Consider the following 19,224-nt stretch of genomic DNA (forward strand, 5'->3'; position numbering starts at 1 on the left):
TCCATCCAAGCCTAATTTGCAGTTACAGATGTCAAATCCCTTGACAGGCTGTATCAGGATGTACATAAAAAGACATTCATGCGTTAAACCTATCTCCTAAGAAAGGTTTCAGAGTAACAGCCGTGTTAGTCTGTATTCACAAAAAGAAAAGGAGTACTTGTGGCACCTTAGAGACTAACCAATTTATTTGAGCATAAGCTTTCGTGAGCTACAGCTCACGAAAGCTTATGCTCAAATAAACTGGTTAGTCTCTAAGGTGCCACAAGTACTCCTTTTCTTTCTCCTAAGAAAGCAGTCTTGGATTCTGCAGTTATCTAACTTCTTGCAATAGTTCATTACTTATTTATAAAAAATGGAAGTTTAAAAGTGTGCAATAATTCATGTACTTGCCTGTCAAGTATCACATAATCACTTTCAGATTTGTACAGTGCTACCAGCCTGGCTTCCATCAAAATATAAATCTTCCCTGTGGCACTATCTAAAAGGAAAAAAAAACAACAACAAATGAATACTCTACTTTTGTACCATTACAAAAGCTTCCATTTCACACAAGAGCAATAAGACATCAGGTCTTAAACTACCCAGAATAATTCTGCTTACTAGACTCAAATTTTCTATTTTTCCCGAAAGATACATTTATACCCGTTTGATATAAATGCATCGCAAAGAGCTAAAATTTAGGCAACACACTCTTGACATCAGCATGCGCACAGACTCCCTGAATTGTAGAGGTGATGCTTTCAGGACCTGACCTGCTGAATTGAATTAAAATGCCATGGCTGCCTTAACAGATAGTTTGCCCACTGTTCTTTCTGGCAAGGGAAGGCAACCAAATAGGTGTAGCCCAGGCAGGTAAAACAGAGGGAAAAACACTGGGCTAAACTATAATAAATTAAACAAGAGCTGCAAGAAATAGTGGATCAGCGCTTTACATAACAATCACACTCTATCCCATTTTGCTGTGTTTCTGAGATTTACTATAACATCATGAAATTACTCTTAGCTCCTTTTTTCTTGGATTTAAAAAAAAGGAAGGTAAATAGGAAGCTTTAAATAATCAAAGTTGAACCTTTATCAAGAATAGGGTAATTCCTCCCTACCACTAACTCCCATACCCTTATATCAACTTGGAATATTTTCACTACTAAGGCAGATCACTATTCCTCCTCACCCCAGCTACCTTTAAAGGTGTAGTTATAGTTTGACAATCAACTTCTGATTTTCCCCAAATTAGCAGAGGTCTAATACTTTGTACTGGTTTAATTATTACCAAACACCAAAATCAGCCATGACGCTGCCATGCAGGAGGCAATGAGATTTTTTTTCCCCATAAATAATATTAATTTCTTATCTAGCACTTTTCATCCCCAGATATCACAATATTTTATAAAGGAACATAAGTATCTTTATTCCTATTTCACAAATGGGGATACAAACACAAAGGTGATTTTTCCACAGTCAAACAAAAGATCAGTAGCAGAGCCAGGAATAGAAAACAGGTCTGACTCCCAGTCCAGGACCTGCCATACCCAGGAGGCCATGTTGCCTCCACCTAGGTTAATTTATTAATTTGAAGAGGCCTTTGGAAATCCTAGAAGTCCTGGGAAGAAACTAGCAGCAAGCACCTACTCTTGAAGATCAACCAATGTTTTGCCATTATGGCAGAGGCTGTGGCCAAGTTCAGCTAGATATGCTGTAAGAACAGTCTGAGAAAAAAAGGGCATCTGAAAGCCAAATGTTTTCCTAGTGCTCGTTCATTTTAGGAATTTAAGTTCCAAACAGCTGTTTGTTTGTTTTTAATATTCCGTGAAAGACTATTCTAATCGAGGACAAGTTCGCTTGGTTTCTCGTTATAATGATGAACCAATATTTCCTGAACTAGATGTTCCTGAAGAATGAGTTAAATCCCATACATCCTGTGAGGACAATGTGATCTTTGGGTTAAGTTAATGTTGTACATACAGCTGTTTAAAAGACTTTCACGGGGGGGAGTGGGAGGATCTTTTTTCTAGCATACTTAGTGCATTTGACAGCACATTATGTATAGTCAGTGTCACTATTTCTCCAGTATAGTCAGTAAGCAACAAGTGAGAAAAAAATTTAGACAATAGGGAAATGCGATTGCAAAATAATTGGTAGAAGTTAGGTGTTATGCCTGAAACTACTGTTAACTCTTTTTGAGCTTCATAGGTTTCAAGATGATTGTATGTCTTAATACTTGAAGGAGTGGTCAGGAATGAAGACTTAAGGAACAAAACTGAATTTATCCAAAAGCCTGTCTTGGGAAATGGTTGATTTGTCTCCCAGTGTTTTACATGTGCCACTACCTTAGGCATGCACAAATTAAATTTTAAAGTCTATGTTAAAGTGAAAACTCTAACTGTGCCATTTCATCTGCGTTAAGAAAATGCCAGAGGTAATCTGAATCACTGTATTTGGTTATGTATGCTACAAATTTAGAAAAGGTCAGCAGTTTTGGAAAATCTGAAAAATTGAATGCAAAAATGACTGCTTATGCCCAAATCAACCAACATGATCTTAGTGTATTACACAGTCTAACTACAATAAATATTAAAATATACATTAGAAGAAACTTATCAGAACAGGGAATCATTAGGAGGAACTGCATTTCTTGTATAGATATCGCACAACACTAAGGAAAAATATTCCTTTCTGAAAATGATACAAGGAACAAAGGATGAAGATAACATTCCCCTGGCTGCTGAGAAGCTGGAGCTGTAAACCTCTGAAAGACGGTGGGAGAAGTAGCAAGTAAAGCAAATCTATTTTTTTCATACATCCTACCCACCTGTTATACATGAATTCCATTTTTAACCATAGGAACATGCTGCAGTGCATTTCCCAATGTAACAGGCTACCTTACACACTGACTTGAGCTAGCCTAATACATTCTGATTCTCCTCACCAAAGGCAACGAGCCAGTTTGGTCTGAAGTGGTTGGGACGTGAGGCAAAGCAGAGAAATTGACAAGGGAAGAGTTAGGATTGCTTGGTGAGAGACTCTTTGGGGAGTGATGGGGGATTAACTGGTGAAATAACTAAACTCCCATATTGCATACCTGTTTTTGCTCACTATGTAGTAGCGTAGCATGAGCATTTATTATGTAACTGCTAGTCCTTTAGTACTCATGTAATATAGCTACGATACAATCAAAGAGTACAAGATGAATGGAGATTTTAGCAACACAGTAAATTGGACTCATCCTTCAGAACAGCATACAGTCAATTCCAGTGAAATGCTACATGTTGAAAGTCAAACAGAATTGTATATCACAGAGACTGCCATACACATGCATGAGTTCAATGGAACTACATTTTCATTGTATTTCATATCAGGTTAGCACTTGCCTTTTACTTTCACATATTGCAATTCTGGGTTAACACAGAGGGCCAAGTTACTAGGCAGGGTCCAGGGGGTAGTTGTCCAAGCAACAAGAGAGACATTTTCATCTTCATCCAATGGGAAGCTCACAATCACCGAAGGATCTTGAACATCCTTAAATGAAACAGTGATAGGGAGAGGGATATGAAAGGTTTCTTGTGAGTCGGCGAGAAAACACTTTCCAAGGAAAAGCAATGACAGCTGTTGTCACTCAATTACCTGGTTCCTTTAGTGCCCTGCAACCTAGCTTGTCAAAGAAAGGCAGTAAGAGTGAATGCAGATGAGGACCAACTTAAGCACATCTCTCCACCTCCCCCGTGTAGGCTACTTGCCCAAATCACGAGGGACACAACTGCCTCAACGTAGTCAGAGTTTATTTCTAAAGGCTGAGAGCTGAGTGCCTGACTCCCTCAGATGCCTTTGATAATCCCTACCTAAGATTATACAAAGATAATCCAAGATCGGAACTGGTTAAAGGTTTCCTTCATAGTTTAATAATTTTTCAGCTGCTGAAACCTGGAGTACAACACTCACCTAGTTTGTCCCAGGGGACCAGCAGTTGGGAGGACAAGCTCTTACGTGAGAAAGTTTTCTCTTCGCAGGCAACTATTGTTAACCAAGGCACATAAACTATATGTCCTCATACATATGAGTACGTGGATGTTTAAAACATAATGCACAACTGACAGATGGTTTTCTACCAGTCAGCCTCCAAGAGTCCTGCCTTCAATCATGTCAAAGGAATCCTTTTGTACTAATAATATCAGTGTTACACTGGGAGAGAGTCAGTGGTGCAAGTAAGCAGGTACAGTCAGATACACCGCACCAGAAAGACATTTTCAGAACAGCAGGGCTCTCCTGGGAACCGCAGCAGAACGTGGGGCTGCCACTCTCAGTAGCCAGTGCCCCATGCCAGGAGCTCCTCTGCTATATCAATACCCACCCTCAGCTCCCCTCCCAGCCCTGCTCTCCAGCGAGGCTGTACAGACCCCAGAACGGAGACGCAGCTGCATGGAAGGGCTGGGGGCGGTACAGCCCGGAGCTGCTGCTGTGGGGTCACCAGGCGGCCCCATGTTCTGCTCCTTTGGCCGTTGGGGTTCCTGGGAGAGCCATGCGGTTCCAAAATCAGTATCCAGTGCAGCGGGAGGACAGAGCCCCACCCCCAAGTAACATGGGTTGGGATGGGGAGCAAGGCAGAGAGGGGTCACGTGGGGAGGTCACGTGCGCCCCCCCTTTAGCTCATGCCCCCCTTTGTGTCCCTCCCATGATTTGCCTATGCATACCGGTGAAAATTAAAATCTCTTTGCACCACTGGAGAGAGTGAAGCACTTGCACAAGTTATAGTTTCTGTATTATCAATACTATTGGATTGTGGAAGATCTTAAATGAAGTTAAGCCCTGATGAAGAGCCCAGAGTCTTACAGGATTCACATTTTACATAATTGTGTAAGGAATTATTTCCAACAGGCAAATTTGAAGAGCAAGTGTTACTCAAACACCAAATCTTTTGAAGCAACAGCAGTTTTATGGCTCAAATCTAAGTGGCAATACAGATCTACCATAGAGCTCGTTACCGAATGGCAGCCTGCAGAAATGGTAATATTTTTGTTATAGAACTAAAGAACAAGTTTGCTATTTTGTAACTAAAAGTAAAAGCATTATCAGGCTCCATGATAGATTCTTAATGTGGAGTTTGATTCTCTTTATAAACCTCAAACTGCGTCCATTTATCTTTCCTACCTACTTCACAGCAGTGTTATGTGAATAAACGTAATGCTTGCACAATTTTGCAAACAAAATACTACATATACATTGAATATTTAGTAAGCACAAGTCTTCAATTAATGCTCTGATCTAAATAAATAGCAAACTAAACAGGGTTGGAAAGGTCACTGCTCTAATAGAAAACCTTCAGGTGAAACCTAGATGGATATCTGAAGTTGTTCAGGTAGGTAGACAGCACTTTTATTTCTGAATTGTTGGTGAAACAATGACCCCCACTGCAACATGGTACTGTAACATTAGAGGTGCACCTGGTAAATGAAATATGAAAACCTGAAGACACGACCTCTTTTGTTTGCAAGAGAAGGTGTGTTATCTGTAAAGTCCCTGACAAAAAGGTACATGGGCAATATTCTTCTGCCTGCCTAAAATCCCCCTGGAGTTTCAAATGAACAATTTATTCTTCATTTTCCCTCCTAAATAATGGCTCCTTCATTCCACCAATAAAGGGATACCACTTCCATGGCAAGAAAGCTGATCCTTTGGTGTACTATACTGTACAGTCTCTCTTTAGTTTGTGTGCTATGAAATCATTAAAATTTAATAAAACATGCAATGTTTTCCAAAGTGAAAAGTTCCAAACTGCATTAAAAAGCTTTCTTTGGGCATTTTTACAACATCTAACAAATTAACATCATATGCATAAACCAGAAACACTCAAACAGATTATGTCACTTTGCCATTTGTGCACTGAAAGCATCCCTGACTCCTCTCCAGCAACACAGCTCAGAATAGGTACTTCCACTATGGAATGGGCAGCTATTTACGTCAAAGCTAAGGGCTGTTCCAGAAGGAATTCTTTCTATAAGCAGGTGGGGCAGGCAACAGTCAGACTCAGACAGTTATGTAATGCTTGGATTATGAGCAACACCTAGGGAAGATCATGCTATAAATAAAATTTAGTCCCTACCAATTGTTATACAAAGACCGGGATGTTTCTAACCAGCTTGTTCAAACGTTTCACAAAGTACTAAACATGCCAAGCAACTCAACAACATCCTGGCATTTTGAAAGCTGAATCTTGTTATATTTACAAATAAAATAATTGCTTAGTATTTCTCGATTTGAGTTATCTCAGTTCCCTTAACAATATACTTTTCTTTACACAGACACAAAATGACTGGGATTTTATTTATTTATTTTTCAATTGTGAAAGTTTGCTACATGACGGCTTCCTCTAAGCACACTTATGGTTTCTGTTACACACTAAAATCGGTTTTTATACTATACTAATAATATCATGCTTCATTGCAGAAGTTCATGATTCCATTTCCTTCCTTCGTTTCTTGAAATGAGTGCTAAGGAATAGCTTTACTAATGGCACAAGAGAAGGCAGAGGAGCAACAAGTGGTATTTAACCTGCAACACTGGATATAAGATCACAGAATTTAATTGTCCTCCCACAACTCATCTGCTAACTTTGGTAAGTTACAGGTGAGTCTGCTGAACTGCCAGCTAGGTCACCCCAGAAGATAAGAATCAATATACAGGGCATCCTCTGCTGGGGTGAGCAGGAAAGGTGCAGTGTAAAATATTCACTGTAGAAACCCAACACAGTGAGGTATCAGAAACGTGTGAGGTAGAAGTGGAGCAATTTCCCAGATCAAAGACTGAGAGAATGGTGAAAGGGGAAACAAATAATGACCAAAGCAACTGTCAGAAAAATCACAGCAGGACATATACATGACTAGGCCAGCTCTTTACTAGCACTATTCTATCAGTTTGGAGTATGTCGATAAGCCTACATTCCATGCAAATGAAGTATTTAAACTTTCCAATCCAAAACAGACAGACACTCCAATATGACAGAGCAGTTTCAGGGGTCAGATTATTATACACACATATAGACACTGACATACCTTGTAGTTCTGGTGAGACTCAAAATTCGAAAGGGGAGTGTTACATGCTGTCGAGAAAGGCATAACCTTAACGCCTCTGTAAACCAGTCCTTTGTCATACAGCTGTTTGAAAACCCACCTAAAAGTAAATAAGGAACATATAATAGCTTAAGATTCAAACTAAAAGCAGCTGTAGTGTAGGATTATGATCAAGTAGAGAAGATATTCTGAAAAGTTCATATAATTTTCAAACTATAGACAATATTTACTACTTGAAAACACCAGAACTTAAAGCATCTGCACATACATATACAAGTTGTATCTTGAAACAATATAAATACTTAATGCCACTATGACATTTTTGTTGTGAATATTCTTTCAGTTAGATTCAGCTTTAGGTCATCCTGCCAGCTCTGCCTTCCTTGCACAAATCACACAACACATGGCAATGTTCAGATGGTATATAAATCACTAACAGTTCAATCTTTCCCCAACTTCCTGCTTGGGGACCATAAAACTTAAATTTCAGTGATTAACACGAGATGCTTTCCTCAAGAGGCCACATCTAGGCAACTACGTTTGTTTAGAGAACAAGAAATTTTGTGATTCCATGATTTACATTAATGAACCATTGTATAACACTTTCCATCCCAAAAGACCCTTGCTTCACCAGCTATATGTATGGCACCGTGCATCACTGGGAGGGGAGAAAATAGTGGATTTTTTTGCAACCCAGGTGAATGATGTCTCTTCAAAAAGTAGGCAAAGATCTTCACTGTCTACATTGTACACTTTTATTTGTAAAGTCTCATTCAAGAGGCTTGCATGTTCAGTGACACAGTTCTCCAAGGGCTCAAAATTGTCACACCGGAATCTGGCCCTGTGGTCCTGGGGAGTCTAGTTATTTTGTAGTTGGATGATCAGACTATTCAGCAATTGCTACTGACTTTAAAAACTCTTGAATCACCCAAACTACGTTTTCAAAGCACTGTTAACATTTTCAGTGTTTCCTTCCAGATGAACATCTTGCAAGCAAACACAGAGCGGTCTCGTTAAATAGTATGTTTATGAGACCAAATTGCGCTGGGTCATGCTGTTTTGGCAATTGGTCCTTTTTTCTGTACACCCTTACTTTGTGCTTCAGAATCTATGCATTCATTTAAACAAAGATCTCTTGGTCTTATGTTTAAGATAACCATTCAACATGGGAAAACAATTCCAACAGCTACAGTGTTATCAGTCTGCAGCCTGAATCACCAGCACTGAGACATATGAACTGGCCTATTGACATTGAAGCCTAATGATAACGTAATAATCAGAAATGTCAACTATTACACTGCAGATAGGAGAAACTATAGACCATATTATGAGGATCTGCACAATCTACTGAGAGTGGCATCCATGACCCAACAGTAGGAGACCAGGAAGTTTAGTGAGCACTTTAATACACTCCAGGGAGCAAAGTGCAGCATCCAAGCACCACCAAAGAGGACAAGTCTCAGAAACCCAGAGAGGCATCCAGCCAGAACCAAGGGAGCCAAAACCAAGGAGTCCAGCAAACCTTGCAGGATCTTATCATGAACTTCTGCGCAATCCATTGAGAGTGCCTTCTCAAACTGGTAGGGCTCATTTTCTAGAAGGAGCTGAAGAGTAGTACTATTTACCCTCACAGAATCTGATCCCTAGGTATATATTCCCCCCACCCTCACCCAAATTCAAAGAACTATTCAAGTCCACATTCTGGGACACATTCTTTCCCCTGCCCAAGTACATATAATTCTGGTCTGGAATAAAGGTGCTCTGAATGTGAGGAAGCCAAATAGTTGACCGCTTTGACAATGGCTACTTTTATAGTTTTTTCTATGCATTACTTTTTGATCATTACTCCTGAGAGAGGAGAGGAGATATACCTGCTAAGTTTATGAAAAGAGCATCATTGCTAGGATTAATTTAAAGCTACCAACCATTCAAGCAATAATATATCCAAAGTGTAGAGAGATAAATTTTATTGAAATGCACTTTCAAACACAGGTATTTCAGTATCCTAACTAGGGAAGCTCTGTTGCAGTTGAGCAAAAGTATAAATTTTCATTTAATGTTTTATCAACTTAGGCTATATTAAATGACTTAGTTGTGACAAGTCACTGATTTTGGATTTATTCTTCAATACTCTTGCATTTGCCTTCTGAAAAGTGTTGATTAAAATATTTTATATATATTTTTAGATACACAAAAGAGCTCCAATTTACTTTTTTTTTTTTTTCCCCGTAAAGGGACATAGCCTACCAAACCCACAGAGAAAAACAGTTCAGTGCCACATCTATGAACATTTAATGACTGCTTAGATGTACGTGTAACCTTAACAAAAATCAGAGAAGGGGGACCACTAGATGGAGCTACAAAATTCAAATACAAATGAACATCCTCCTCTTGTGGTAATTTTATTCACCTGCAATTTAGGAGCTTCAATTTTTTCCACTGCCAGGTAGACAGTATTTAGCTTTCAAAATGCATTACCATTCAGAGATCTCTGAAGAGAGGTTACTACATCTCACACTAAAAATTTGTTTTTAAATTTCCAGTTGTCAAAGGATATAGTCATTTGTACTCAGAGCAGACTGCGTTATTGGGTCATAAAAACAGATTGTTGTTTGATGTAACTGCTTGTGTTACCACCATGACAAAATATATTTGTCATCTCTGAGCTATACATAACTGTCTTTCTATCAATAAAGTATCAGTTACTAGGAGATGACAAAGTAGACAGGACATAACTTTTGCTGCTAGCAGCATTCCCTACCCCAAAGCAGCACACTAAGCATCAGCAGTTTTGCTTAGATCTAAAAAAAATAAAAGTCAGTTACTACTTGCAAGTGGACAGTCCTTTAATTCATCTTTATGTGCCTAAAGTAAGCAAAATATATTTGATGACTAGTCTGAAAGAGGCATTAGGCTTGTGATCCTGGCATAGAGAAACAGCAGCCCTTTCTGGAAGGTCAGCAATACTACAGGGAAGCGTGCAGAAACTTCTCTTACCACAGGTTACTTCTGTGTGCAAAGGAAAATAAAAAAAAATTTTTTTTAACAGAAAAATGCATTCCCTTGATATACTCCTTTCTGCTAACTTTTCCCCTCAAACTTGAGGTGCTCAAATTTAGTTGCACTCAGTCTGTTTAGCAGTAGTTCAACAGGTATTTATAAATTAAATGCAAGGCCTGAGCAAATTTGTCTCTCAATTTCTCCCAACCTATGTTAATGGGGGCTATACAGGAAGAACAAACTTAATCCTAAAAAGGGATTCATCAATAGAAACATAACATGCCTTTCCAAACTCAACCACAAGCAAGTATTTAAACAAGTTCCCCGTGACGTCTAGTGTCCTTAACCCTAATGAGTTTGAACATATCTACTGTCTCATGTTAGAATTATTCACCACTCTTACTATTCCAAGAATTTCACTCTATAAACAAATATTAGACAGGTGAACGCACATTTTTAATTGCCATCTTAAGCATCTGCAAACTGACGACCTAATTCTCAAAGGCACATTGAACTCCTACCAAACGGTGCAATTTGCAGGTGCTGAGCATCTCTTGGGATCTGGCCCTGAGCCCCATACTCTGATAAGCACTATATTCACAAATAAAAAACAAACTAAAAAAACCCCACACACAAAACAACAATCCACCCACACAACACATCACAAAGCACAACCCTCATCGTAGTTTTCGGCAGTTGGGATCACATTTAACCTTAATCTGGGTACCAAGAAAACTGTCACAAATCTTTGCTTCAGAGAAGCCTGAAGCCTGTTATCCTGAAAGAAAAGATTTCCCCAATTCTCATACAACCAGCTAGCTGACCTACCATGCAGTACATTCTTCAACATACCTCCCAGATGCAAAGAAGTTGTCTAGCATACACACTTTCAACCCACATGACAGGGAAGTAGCTCAGTGGACCACTCTACAGGGAGTCTAATATCTACAAGGTCCTTGTGGAGTTATTCTCAAGCCCATTGCTTTGGGGATCTGTCTGGTTGCAAGTTTAGCATCTTGCCTATTCTTGATCAGAAGTCAGAGATCTGAAACCATCTAGAATTCTTTGCTTCCATGAAAGGGAAAGCAATCCCTTCCACTATTCAAGGTAGTTCAGGAAACAAGACTCTCAAAATTATCGCAAGCCAACATTGTAGCCACGCGGGGTATTTTTTGTAGTTTTTTTTAAGGCAACGAGAACTTACCTATTAAACAGAGTTAAAAAATAAGGCTTAGACAAGGAGTCCAGTACTGTCATTAGCCACAGAAAAAACAACTTAAGATGACTAGGACTTTTTTTTTTTTAAAAAAAAGTCTTTTAGAGTGCAGCATCAGGGTCCACACAGTCATTTAGTGTGGAGCAAGCTAGATTTACAACCCAGCTTACCACAAACTAAGTGCTCATGCAGACAAGGCCATACACTATGTTTTTAAATTCAGCCATATTCAGGACTGAAGCTTTCAGAATTAGACACTAGATGGTGCTATTAAACTATTTGAAACAAGCGCCGATCCACATAAACACTGAGAAACATTCAAGGTCAACAGGCCCCAAAATATATCCTCCTTCTGGTATTTAAGAAGAGATCAGGACATGTTGGAATCCAAAAAAAGACTCTAATATAAGAGCCACAAACACACTTGAAATCCTTACTGATAAATAGGGTGGTGTCAAAAAAGTATATTGGGGTATTTCTCTATTTCTAATTTTCATACTGCCTCCAGTCTTATAAACCAGTGGAGAATAGAAAATGGCACATTACGTCTTCCTAGCAAGCATTTAGATATTTGATTGTTATAAAAAGTGAAACAATTAAGTTATTTTTTCTGTTAATGCTTCTCAGCATGACATTAAATATTTCAGCTATGAGCGGAGTACTATTTCCTTAACTCAACTTTATTTCAGACCTTTACCCATTGACCAGAGAAATTTCTGTTTAAGATCCAGGACTCAACTGACCACAGGACCATCTGGAAAGGTACACCAATAGTTGTGTTAAAAATCCTTACGGTCTTTCATTGGCATGTATATGTCTTTGAGACACTTCCTGCAGGCCAGTCTCAGGTCAGTAAAATGCATGGGGATACCAATTGTTTTCACTTTGACTCAATGCAGCTCTTTTTGGGTCAGAAGATAAAGTATGCTGTATGCCAGCACTTGTTTCAATAACTCGAGATGGTGTGCTCTCAACACTATTTTGGGCTATAAATACAGTTACCTCCTGAATCAACCCTGCACTGAGAGAAACAAACCTAAAAATTCCACACAAGTATGAATAAAAGGATTTTTAAGACTTGGAGGTCTGACTGTACCTTCTCATCAGAAACCCTCACAGAACTCTCTTTTATAGCACAAAACTAATATTTAAGTAATACTACTGAACAGTAACACCTAGGACTCCTTTAAAGATTCTGCCAAAGTGTTTCAGTCTTTAATATTAAAAAAGATGAAGTTCTGTTCAAAGGTAAAAGTCACCCAACTGGAAATGCCTGTTTCACCTTTAAAAAAGTCATCTGCCGCCGCCACCACAACCACCAAGCATGAAATGCCAATACAAACACAAAACTTTGTCAAGCGCAGAACAGATATTTTCATTAAGGGCCTTTATATAAAGATGGTATGTACTGGGACATTAGCTGGTGCAATGGTTGACACACTAGCCTTTCACTCATGCAGATCTGGACACAAAATCCTGCCTGGTTTGCAAATGAAAATCAGTTTGGGGACTCACCCCAATTTCCTTCTAAAGGATATTCAATCTTAAATGTTTTGGGTTCTTTTGGGGAGGGGGGAGAATGTTTGGGTTTTTTTGTTTTTGGGGGAGTTAGTTTTTTGGGTTTTTTTTTAAAAGAAGGCTTGCATCCCTAAAGACTAATTTCGCAGAAAACAGGATCTATGCTTCTATTTAATGTAGCTCAGAAGAAATGTGCCCCTATGACTACAGCTGATGATAATAATAAAAATCTCTAGAAGGGATTAAAGACTGCCATTCTCTCAGCATGTGCTGAGTCCATTGGTTACGTCACCCGCCATAACCAAGAGTGGTTTGATGAGAACAATGCTGAGATTCAGTGCCTGCTTGACCAGAAAAGAAAAGCTCATTGCATGTGGCAAAAATGACATATCACACCAGCAGAAGAGAGTCATACAAGCAATTCAAGGCTGAAGCCCGAAGGAAAATCTGTGGCATCAAAAATAAATGGTGGCAAGAAAATGCCAAGGAGATTGAGCTTTATGCTGATAAACATGACATGAGGAGTATCTTTCAGGCAATAAGGGCCATTTACGGCCCATGCTCCCATGGACCCACACCACTCCAAGCCAAGACGGGTCAATGTATTTTAATGACAACGAAGCCATCAAAGCCAGATGGAAGGAGCATTCTGAGCTACTCCTGAACCACGAGTCAACTGTCCCTGATGCCACTATCAAATCTATACCTCAACAACATAAAAGAGAATCTCCTACAGACCCTCCCTCCCCTGAAGAAGTAACACGAGTCATTATGCAAACTAAGTACAAGGCAGCAAGGCCAGATGGCATAACAGCTAAAGACTCCAAGTTTGGAGCTGAAGAACTGATAGGGAAGCTCCAAGCTTTTTCTTCATATCTGGTATAATGAGAAGATTCCAAAAGACTTCAGAAACGCTAACATTGTTAAAATCTTTAAGAAAGGAGATAAGTCGGAGTGTGGAAACTATCAAGGCATTGCCCTTCCATCTACAGCTGGGAAAATTCTTGCCTGTATCCTCTTAAACCGATTACTTCCCCTTGCTAAGGAAATATTGCCAGAATCTCAGTGTGGTTTTAGATCATCCCGCGGGACAACTGACATCATCTTCGTTGCCCACCAAATCCAGGAAAAATCTTGGTGAAGCCCTGTAGAAGGTGCTGGCCAGATTTGGCTGTCCTCCAAAATTTATCAATGTCCTAAGGCTTCTCCATGATCATATGACTGTCACAGTTCTCTGTAATGCCCTTGAGATGGAACCTTTCATCATCAAAACTGGGGTTAAGCAAGGATGCATTGTTGCCTGAACACTGTTTTCCATCTATTTAGCAGTCATTTTGGTCCTCGTTAAAGATCATCTCCCCAGTGCAGTTGACATTCAATATAGAATGGATGGACGACTCTTTAATCTTCGACATCGCCGCTCAAAGTCTTCAGGGCGTCCATTACTGACTTTCAGTATGCTGATGATTGCGTCATCCTCACACACACTGAGAATGACCTTCAGTCCATACTGGATTTTCTTGCACAAGCTTACCAAAGGAGAGGACTCTCACTCAATATTGAGAAGACTAAAGTGCTCTATCAACCTGCTGCAGGCCTTGTACATGACCCACCACAAATCACCATCAGACAGATAGATTTTGGAGACAGTTGAGCACTTTTGCTACCTCAGTAGCCAACTTTCTCAAAATGCAAAAATTGACAGTGAGATCCAGCACAGGATCCAGTGCGAAACTGCTTCCTTTGGGAAATTGCTCCAAGGCGTTTTCACAGACCATGACCTGCAGCAGGACACCAAGATCCAGGTCTATAAGAAAACTGTATTCCAACACTCCTCTATGGATGCGAAACCCGGGTGACCTATCAACAGCACCTCAAGAGTCTGGAAAGGTATCACCAACAATGCCTCCAGAAGATCCTTCACGTCAAGTGGCAAGAACACCGCATTAACACCAGCATTCTCGCTAAAGCCAATGTCACCAGCATTGAAGCAATGATCCTCATGCACCAACTTCGCTGGGCTGGACATTGTGTGCAGATGCCAGACTCTCACCTCCCAAAACAAGTCCTTTACTCTCAGCTCACCCATGGTCAGAGATCCCGTGGTGGTCACAGGAAACACTACAAAGACACACTAAAAGCATATTTTAAGAAAACTGATTTGGACATCACAAGCTGGGAAGTGCAAGTCACCAACCTATCCCAATGGCTCCATATCCTCCAGTGGCCCGCTTCGAGGAGAAGCGCCTTGCCCTCAAAGCTGAAAAGAGAGAGAGGAGGAAGGAAAAAGAAATAACTTTCTCTCAACAGGTCACTGGCCAGCCACAAAATGTCTGTACCTACTGCGGGCAGATCTGTGGTTCCAGGATCAGACTCCTGAGTCATCTCAGGACCCATATGTAAATCCATGGTAGAGATCATCCTCGAATCAAGAGATCGCCAATCAATTAATCACACCATGGGTAACTGTTAGAAATGCTGTTTGATCAGTCTCCAGCATCTTGTGTCTTGGGAACAGCTGGAAGAGAAGTGTCACTGAAATAGGTAGAAAAATTAAGAAATCCTTTGTGTATTTTAACTGAAGGACTTTGGACAGTGAGACAGTGCATTACCATTATTAATATACTGGCATCTCGTCCTGTCGAGCATAGGAGTCATATTTTCTTCCCACGGACAGGTCAGAGCACCTCAAGAGGATTAGCTGTGGTTCAATCTTAAAGTCATAGCAGAAATTAGTAATCTGCAATTCATTTTACCCATTTAATTTGACACTAAATATGTTTACTTTTTCATGCAAGAGAAAACATTACGAGAGAACAGAAAAATTCTATAAAAACAACCCATGAGAAATTTAAGACCTGAAGGATAGGGGGAGTTCACATCAACTAAAAAACTACATCATTCATAATGAGCCTCAGACATAAATTTAACACTGAACTAAATTTAGCTATAATTCTACTTGTGAGTTTAACACCTGAAGACCATTATGATGTTGTCCACAGTGTTAGCTGAATTTGGGAATCGTCAGCCATGCAGGATCTCTCTCCTTAGAGACACAAAGCAGGTGAAGTAATATCTTTTTTCTCTCCTTTGGAAATCTAGTAACTACCCTTGGCATTCCACCAGAGGGCTGATGAGCCATCCTAGTGATTTTCTAGGGAAGTCACAAGAAGCTGCCAAACGCCAGAGTCACAAAGAAAAAACTGAAAAAGCACTAGATTCCCAGCATCTGAATTCAACCTAACAAAAGGGTTTCGGCTACAGCTATCTAGAGTTTGAATTGTTTGTCCTCTTGGAAACATCAAGGGAATTTTTTTCTGGGCTAGATACCCTTGCTTGTTAAAGAGACAACAGAAAATCTTCAAGGCCATTCTGCAGACCTACAAAGTTTGAATGGTTTCAGAGTAGCAGCCGTGTTAGTCTGTATCTGCAAAAAAAACCAGGAGTACTTATGCTCTAATAAATTTGTTAGTCTCTAAGATGCCACAAGTACTCCTGTTTTTTTAAGTTTGAATGGAGTAGATCAGGTATGAGACTTCAGGGCCAGACTAGCAATGACCACTTCTTCTATTAATGTCCACTTTATACTTTTCTTTCGAAAACTCTATTCAAGTCAACAAAGAGCAGGCAGATCATTAAGTCTCTTGCCTAACACATTTTCACATTGTACCTGGAAATAAGCTCCAAGAGAAATAATAGGTGAGATGCTTAAACTGACCCATTTTCCATACTCCTGATTCAGTAGTGTAAAAGAAAACCTCTTGAGAAATGTAGGAAACATGTTCCTTGGGGGAGAGGGGGGAGGGAAAAATCACATCTCACTGTACAGTTATAATAACCAGAGCATTTTAAAGAGATAATTTCTAATGGCATCAACAACATGCTAAAACTACTTACCAGACAGTCTCCATGAACTCAGGATATAGAGTTTTATAGTCCTTGTCAAAGTCAATCCAGCGTCCTAGCCTGGTAATGCTAATCTGTTAAAATATGAACATACAGCTTGAAAGGCAGCTTAAAACAAAGATCATGGTACATTTCCCAGATTTATCTCTTTGTAATAGCTTGTTGAAAAAGCAGCATGTTCTACCCCTATCAGTGAACCAAGCCCACAAAACAGTCAAGCCTGACAATGGTTCAGGGTAGAGCATTTTATCTAGCATGGAGTATGCCAAGAAAAGGTCATGGATACAGGCCTTTCCTTAAATCCAAAGCCATGCAATACAGAAGCATCTACTCACTGCAACTAAACTTAGAGATTGAGAGAGTATTGTAGCTGGTGAGGCAGATCTTTGCTCAGCATACAGCCAAATGATTCACCAGAAACTTGGTTTTGGCTGCACTAGTTATGTTCTTGATCATAACCACATTTGCTATGGCGATAGTCAAAATGGGGAGAAGAACAGAGCTTCACAGTTCTCTCCATTTCTACAGGGTTACTTAGTCTGAGAGCTCTGAACATTTATCTAAATCAGAGCTGGAAAAGCCATTGTGTAAACACTGTACAAAATTATGTCAGGACCAGCTGCCTTCTCTGGCCTCTCTATACTAGGAAGCCACATTGCTGAAGTCACAAGGACTCTGACAAGTCTTTGCTTCACATCTACTCACATAGAGCACATAAGTCAATTAATGAGTAAGTTACATGAACATTATGCTTCACTTTGCGATATCCTTTCGTTGGGTGGGTAACTGTGTGATGTGCCATCTTTGCAACATGACCAAAAACAGGCTAGACCTTTCCTGATATTGATATATGTTGGTACAGTAAGAGTCAAACTACATTTATTCCTGCAATCAAGTAGATGCACATCTACAAAGATTCACCATCACAAGCAAGCCACATGCACAAAAAATGCTGACAAGTTTTGTGGGTACAAACTGACCAAAATTTGTGATGTACGCCCAATGTTCTTGGTCAATGTTTTATTGAAGTTAAAATCTTAGTCCTTTTCAGATTTAACTTTTATTCACATTGAAACAGTGGATCTCAATTTGAGATTTTGCTCTCTCTGAATTCCCTCTGATGTCACCACACAGTGACATCCGGACATCGCGATTTAACAGTGCGTCATCAAGACAATGCCATGCAATTTCACAACCCCTTGCCTCAATTCTTTGACTTGTTCTGAAATGCAGATGCCAGGACCCACCGCCTGGGGAGTAGGGACTCTGGCAGCTTAAGTACTTTATCTCAGTACTGTGACATACAGAAGACAGTGTCGGGACTGCTGCGGTCATCAGTCAACACTGTTAGCTCTGCTCTGTTTTTCCTCAGGTGCAGCAAAAGTAGTTCCACCATGTCCTACTGAATTCTATAAGAATTGCACACAATTTTAGACACACAGGCAGAGTTAATACTGACATTCTACTTACCCTCCATTCTGTAGAGTATCTCATCACAATCCCCCTGCACTGATTGTTATATTCTGCAATACCCATTTTGGCCACATCCTCTGGCCCTTTGATTCCTAGTGTTTTGTCAATTTCATACTCCTGGAGAGGAGGAGGGGAGGGGGAAAAAAAGTCAATATATATTGCAGTGCGAAACCCTCAGGATTTTCCAGTTCATTAAATTTTTGTCCCGGCCCTATGGCTATACAAATACATCCAAAGCCCCAGATTCAAATCTGAATGTGCAAGTTTGTCATGCAAAAAAGCATGTACATTTGAGCTCCTATTTTGCAGGTACAGGGTTTTCTCCTCCCACAACCATTACCTGCACTCACATACACAATAACACCAGTAATGGATGAGTCTATCCTTCAGAAATAAGGGCTGTCATAAACAAAGTAAATCAATAAACAGTCATCCTTTGCATGGTAACTACTAACAATAGGTTTGCATAGCTACTTGTACTTTGCACAGCAAAATTTACAGTTTATTGAATCATTTGCTTTGGAACATTCCAAAATTTCTAAATGACATGCTAGTCCACTAAAGTTATTACCAGGCATTACTCATTCCGTTTCCCAGGATCAAATTTGGGATGCAGGGGCCAAACAAAAAATACATACCATGTAAAGGTACTCCATGTACAAAGGAGATGATAGAACCCAAAGGGGTGGTGTGACAAGTTGGATCACAGAAACCCCCTTGGGGCTGCCAACTGGTGTGCCAAGACTTCTTCTGCCCCTGCTTTCGCTGCCAGCTATGGACTTCAGTACCCTGTCTTGTTGAGCCAGACACGTTAGCCTGCTGCAAACATCGACCCAGGTCTGAACCACGTCCCCCAAAGCTGCAGACTTAACTGAAAACAGCTTAGAAAGTGCTCTTGTCTCTAGCTCCCACTCAGTTCCCAATGGGGTCCAAACCCCAAATAAATCCATTTTACCTTGTATAAAGCTTATACAGGGTAAACTAATAAATTGTTTGCCCTCTATTACACTGACAGAGAGATATGCACAGCTGTTTCTCCTCCCCCCCTCC

At 40.0% G+C, this 19,224-nt stretch overlaps 1 protein-coding gene across 3 annotated transcripts in view; it reads right to left on the reverse strand.

Moving 5' to 3' along the window:
• The window catches only part of IARS1 (isoleucyl-tRNA synthetase 1), a 212,228-nt gene that overhangs the window by 159,065 nt on the left and 33,939 nt on the right, over nt 1-19,224 (reverse strand). For 2 of the 3 annotated variants that reach the window (XM_077820953.1, XM_077820952.1), the window contains exons 5-9: nt 18,172-18,291; nt 16,693-16,775; nt 7,044-7,161; nt 3,369-3,516; nt 391-478 (exon numbers count right to left, since the gene is read on the reverse strand). In XM_077820953.1, the coding sequence (XP_077677079.1) occupies nt 391-478; nt 3,369-3,516; nt 7,044-7,161; nt 16,693-16,775; nt 18,172-18,291 (557 nt within the window). Of the gene's footprint in view, nt 1-390; nt 479-3,368; nt 3,517-7,043; nt 7,162-15,134; nt 15,246-16,692; nt 16,776-18,171; nt 18,292-19,224 lie in introns of those variants that run through there. The other variant, XM_077820954.1, reaches the window with a different exon arrangement.

Source organism: Eretmochelys imbricata, chromosome 7, assembly GCF_965152235.1.
Source record: "Eretmochelys imbricata isolate rEreImb1 chromosome 7, rEreImb1.hap1, whole genome shotgun sequence".
Taxonomy (NCBI): domain Eukaryota; kingdom Metazoa; phylum Chordata; order Testudines; family Cheloniidae; genus Eretmochelys; species Eretmochelys imbricata.